The sequence below is a fragment of the Chrysoperla carnea genome, chromosome 2 (genome assembly GCF_905475395.1).
Source record: "Chrysoperla carnea chromosome 2, inChrCarn1.1, whole genome shotgun sequence".
Taxonomy (NCBI): domain Eukaryota; kingdom Metazoa; phylum Arthropoda; class Insecta; order Neuroptera; family Chrysopidae; genus Chrysoperla; species Chrysoperla carnea.
The window spans coordinates 96,153,817-96,159,816 of NC_058338.1; the positions used below are offsets into that span (position 1 = coordinate 96,153,817).

The window sequence follows — 6,000 nt, forward strand, 5'->3', positions numbered from 1 at the left end:
TATTGGCTTACCTCTGCACGTAATTTTTTGATTTCAGATGCAAGCTCTTCACATTGTTGCGTGTATTGCCATTTTGCTGTCTTTTCTGACTCAACAATTTGTAATAAATGCAAATGTTTCTGTTCAAGTTCTTCTTTTTGTAGCAATAATTTATTGAAACTATAAAAATGAAAAAATTAAGAAAATTTCTATGACATTTCGGAAAGCTCAATGAATTTTCCGAGTGAAGAATATTATACAAAAGGTAACCTAGCCAAATGCGATTAAAAAACCTGATCTTTCTTAACTGCAGAATCTTAGATATTAGTGAAACAAAATTTGGTTTTGAATTTATAAAGGATGTCCCAAAATTAATGCTAGGTTTGGATGTTTGTCCCTTTTCGAGATAAAGTGTTAACAATGAAAAAGCAAAGTCAGCGTTACAGATGGTAGATTAGGGTTTTTTTAAATGTAGGACTCGACGAAAAAACAACGCGTTTTCACTGTTGGGCAAAGTTTTAAAAATAATTAAGTTTAAGCTTTACAGCCCGCGATTTTCGTACAAACTTTGCTTGAAATAGAGATTTAGTTTTATCAAATGTGAAAAGATAAATTTAAAATAAATCCAGAGCGATAGAAACATTACAGACAGCATAAATCATGCGATTTTTTGCAGTCTGAAGTAACTGAAAAAAAGTCTGCAAGGCGTGAGTGTTTGATGGAGAAAATTAAGATCTGTTACACCACTATTCAGCTACATTTAGGCGAAATGGTTAAGAAAAATTTCGACAAAAAAACTTCTATGTGGTCTCAAGATCTTCGAGTTTTACCTGATTTGCTCTAAATTTTATCGGATATCGATACATAATAATATCCCAATCGATACATAACCATAGACTGCAAATTTTATGAGTTCATAAAAAAATTAACAACTTTGAAATAAAAAAAACTGTGTTTTCTATTCAAATTACTTCTTGCGTTAATTTTTGGGCACCCTTTATTATAGAGAGCTTCTTATTTTATCTTGCGTACCTCGCTTCTCGTATTGCTTCAATCCAATTTTTGCAATCACTTTCAGTGTTCGTACGAAGCTCATAATGACGTTGATTTTCCCTTCGATATGAAATGGCAAAACAATACTACAATACAGAAAAAAAAAAACTTTGTGCATACTCGCGCTTGCAAAAAATTTCGATTTTGAAAGTATTTACCTGTTTTTCAGAGTCTTTATTTTTCGAACCACTGCTTGTTATTAATCGTTCACAATAACATCCTTCTAGCAATAATACACCACTAGGACGAGTACATCCTTCGGATTCGTAATAAAACAGTAAATTCTGGAACGAAAAATATTATTAATTTTTGGATGTTTTAACGATCCTGCTCTTTAATATCCAACCAATCAGTGATTCGGCCGTCACGTGACTAGTCGATTAGTCAACTCGGCAATTTGTATGACGTAAATGTTATAAAATGCTATAAAAATATCGTAAAAGCATCAAAAACCAAAGTTTTTTCTGTTTTCTTTTTGGAAAGCGGCGTAAGGTAATGCTTTTTTCGTATAAACAGAATCTGTGATAACTTTGAAAATAATGAAAACATTTTTGAAGCTCAATCACCGATTAATTTTTGTACAATTAACATAACTGTGAGTTCTTCCATAAAATACTATGTTAAAATCACAATTTTAAAATAAAATAATTCAAAATTTTGCCCCACAAGAAGCCCCAAAACTGTGTTTATTGTAATCAAGGGACTTTGAACTGTAATTTACCGCAAAAAAAGAACATTCACCATACTTGCTCAAACAACCGGACTACCTTAAATCAACCCGATTTTTGTACTATCTGGGTCAAAATTATCCTATAATTACAAATTACACCAAATTCTGAAACAAACAAAATTTTTTCGATATTTCCTCGACTTTTTCCGTCCTTTTAGAAAAGTGCAAAAAATAAAAAAATTTTTCTCCGAAAAATGAAAAAATTCGATCGTGTTTGACGGAAGACGTGTTGTTTCTGAAATGTCGACTAAAACTGTTGGAAATATTTTCTGCCGATAGTCTAATTTAGTCTTGCAGTGTTCTGAAAAGTATGAACAGATCTATGTAAAATTTATTAAGCAGTTTGAAGATTGCATGGTCCGCTCAAAATAATGTTTTTGCGTGAACTTATTCAAAGGCAAAAAAAAAAACAACTAAAAAAAAAGGTTTCGGCATCTAATTTAAGACCCTACTAACGCGCAGTTTTAAAAGTGCTAGGGTTGCGTTAAGTAACGCTATGTATACATAAATAAACGATTTTTGGCCAATAGGTATCTCGGAGACCATCAACTTTATGAAAAAAAGTTACAAACAAAAATTGTCGAAAATTTTATTCCTACATATAATGTAGAATCTAAAAATTAGATATTATCAGCCATTTTCTAGAAAATCGGAAAAACGGTCAAATGTTTATTATATATGCTAAATAACAATATTTTGAAATTAATTGATTTTATAAAAAAATTTTCAAACAAATTTTTTTAATTATAGAGTGAACAATTTTGATATCTTTAGCCGCTTTCAAAACCATCAATTCTATACATTTTTCGTTAACTAATCCAATCATTATCATCGAATTATGTGTAAAACTCCTGAATTTTGATATTCGTGAGTTTTTGAGGTCCCTGATTGCGAATGTAACGATAAAAAAGATTCAGAGCGCACCAGGAAGTATGTTGAAATGTAAAAAATCTCGCTAATGTTCTTTGATATATAAGGTATTTTTTGTAGTTATCTTGAAGATGTGTCGAAAATTAGGTTTAAAATGTAACAAGTTTTGTAAACACTGCAAAGATTGCGATTGTATAAATTCTGAGCAGACTAGTTATGATGAAGAACTTGATAATAATTAAAATTCTTATCAGAACTATTGCTTCACGACAGTCGATGATGAAGATAACGAGATGAAGGTACCTAAATTTTACACCGATCAAAGATCGGGTAGTAATTGCCAAAGTCTTTTTTTGTACCACTCAAAGTTAGCTTATTGAAAAATAGTGACTGAATTTTCACATTTTGACATAATAAAATGTTCTCTTACTCGAAAAACGAGTTTCTTGTTTTAATGACATAATGAACAAAAATTTGAACCTTCACCCACCCCCTCTTCGATGATTGCTACGCAAAGACCTGGTGTTCGTAGACAAAAAAATTTCTGGATTCGCACTTACAGAATGTGTTTTTGTTTTTTGCTTACCTGATACAGTACAAACCATCGCATTTGCCATTTTGTATTGTCGGATGTTCGCTTATGTAAATATCCGGCTAAAGAATGATCATAAGTTGCACGCTCCGAAAGCATCACTAATTGTGAATCATTTACACGAACTGTTCTTTGCATTTTTGGGCTTAACATATCCAAATACTTAATAAATTTTTTAACATTAAAATTTTAACTAGCTCTTTTTATTAATATTTTTGTTTACTACGAAGTATGAAAATGTTGCGCTATTCTTAAGAAAGTTGAGCAATAATTGAGTATAATAATTGAATTGTACTGTCCATTCTTCTTTTGGATACTTTTTTTTTCTTTGATTGTCTGCAAAAAAGAAAAAAAAATTATTTTCTGCATTTACTCTAATCATTTGGTTCAAAAAAGGGGTTACTTCGAAAGTTTTTCGGGAGTTTTGAGAATAAGTGATTTTATATAGATTTTGAGATGTTTTTTTCGAATTTCCACTTTGCTACCTCGTATCCTTGCTGCTTGAGCCCCCATATTGGAAAAATTGTGTCGAAAAGCAGTTTTTTGATGATATCTACTTTCCCAGTTATTTGATGAGGAAAAATCTAGGTACAAAATTAAAAATTTGAAAAAACTTCCTACAATTTATGGCCCGACCATTTTTTTTTTTTTAATTTATTAGTTTGCGGCGTACGAGCGCCGCAAAGTGTAATCAACTGGAGTCGTTAAAGTGATTAAATTCTAAGCAAAAAGTGTCATTTAAGTATATTTCGAAAAGTTAATACTTTCCGAGTTATTGACGATTTAAATTCGAAGTATTTATAAATTTTTTTAACATTATAATGTTAAATAACTCTAAAATTGGACGTTTTTTGAAACAAGTCATTTGTAAACTTTTTTAAGTTCTATAAAAAACATTGAAAATGAAAAAAGTTTCAAGTCATTTGCACGAAAATTAACGATAATTAAAAGAAAGTTTCTCATACCATTTTTTTATGTTTTATTCAACACAAGAACTCATGAATTTACTACGGGAACTAAAATGAATGCTTGCTGCTTTCTAATTTACTTTGTTAAGGTACATGCTCAAGCAAAATTTTTTTCGAAATAAAAAAAAAAATTTTCTTATTGTTAAATAACTCGAAAAATAATAAAGTTACAAAAGAAAGTTAAAATATTCTGTGTAAAGAGCTAAATTTTTTCCTGCTAAACTTTTTTTGTAACAAGTTATTTAACGATAAAAGGAATTTTCAAAATTTTTGTTTGCATTTAAATTCCAATATTTCGAAAACTCTACATTCGGAACTATTAAAAATTTTGGCGCATATTGTCAGTACCTAATTAAAGTAAATTGGAAAGTAACAATTCACCATTTTTTGTGCTGAATAAAAATAAATAAAAAGGTACCAGAAACCATCTTTTCATTATACCTAACTCTAATTTTCGTGCAAATACCTTGAAATTTTTTTTTCATTTTCAAAGTTTTAATAAAGTACTTTTAAAAGTGTATGATATACTTTTTTCAAAAAACGTCATATTTTTTCGTTATTTAACGTTAAATACTCGAATCAGTTATATTATCTTTCACTTACTCTAATCACTTTGCGGCGCTAGTATGCCGAAACTATTGATTTTACGAAAAAAATTGTAAAGGCGTAAATTGTAGGAAATTTTCTGAGGTTTAATTTTGTATGTATTTATTTTCTTCGTAAAATGACTCGAAAAGGAGATATTGCCAAAGAACTGCTTCTCGGCGCCATTTTTCCAATATAGCAGCGCGAGCGGCAAAGATACAAGGTAGCAAAGTGGAAATTCGAAAAATGCCCTTCAAAATCTATAAAATTGCTCATTTTTAAAACTCCCGGAAAACTTTCCAGGTACCAGATAACTATACTTCTTTTTTTTTCCATGATTTTTTTTTTTTGACGAATTCTATGTATACATTGTATATCGAAAGAGAACGAATAAAATATTATTATTATTATTATTATTACTAATATATAGAGCGAGGCAGAGAAATGTACGATTTTGAAATTAAAAACCCATCCATTAAAACTAGTAAATAAAGTAAATGATAAATTTCTAACCAGGGTTCGAAAATATCCGATATTTATTATAAATATCAAAATATCGGATATTTTTGATATATATCCGATATATATCAAAATTTTGATATTTAAAAAAAACTAAAATGTTTAAAAGGTTTTATTTACTTAGGCGCTTCAAATCAGACAAATGAAACCAAAACATAAAATATTCTTCTAGATCAGGCAAAATCAATTAAAAATAATAAAATTTTTATAAATAAAAATCAACTTTAAAACAAAAAACAATTTTATAAATTGTTATCAGTCAATGGTCATACCTACACTTAGGCAACAAAACAATAAACATTACAAATAATAACGCTAGAGTATAATCAGTCTTTTAATTATCAAATCAGTCAGCAGTCATTCGTAATAAACTGTTTATTATCAAATAAAAAATAAAAAAAATGTCGTTTCATAATTGTGCTTGGTTTGACTGCAAGGAAGATAAAGCTAGATCATCTTCCGATTCTGAATCTTACTTAAATTTACTCTTTAGTAACGAACTTTTTCTGACACGACACGATTTGAGCTTAGTATTAGTAGGTTTTAACTCTACTCCAATGCCATCAAAATTTGGGAAGTAGAAATACGGTAACAAACGCCAAAAATTACTAAATAATATTAAATTTTTTTAAATCATTTTTGTATTGATATATATCATAAAAATTCACGTGATATATATCGGATATATATCATGATATATATCC

General features: G+C 29.1%; 1 protein-coding gene across 1 annotated transcript in view; it reads right to left on the bottom strand.

Annotated features, from left to right (window-relative positions):
- The window catches only part of LOC123291746 (ras-specific guanine nucleotide-releasing factor 1-like), a 48,487-nt gene extending 44,972 nt beyond the window's left edge, over positions 1-3,515 (bottom strand). Inside the window, exons 1-4 of the mRNA XM_044872147.1 lie at positions 3,219-3,515; positions 1,191-1,316; positions 1,012-1,118; positions 12-159 (exon numbers count right to left, since the gene is read on the bottom strand). Of these exons, the coding sequence (XP_044728082.1) occupies positions 12-159; positions 1,012-1,118; positions 1,191-1,316; positions 3,219-3,377 (540 nt within the window). The 5' untranslated portion in view covers positions 3,378-3,515. The remainder of the gene's footprint in view (positions 1-11; positions 160-1,011; positions 1,119-1,190; positions 1,317-3,218) is intronic.
- Between the last annotated feature and the right edge of the window lie 2,485 nt (positions 3,516-6,000).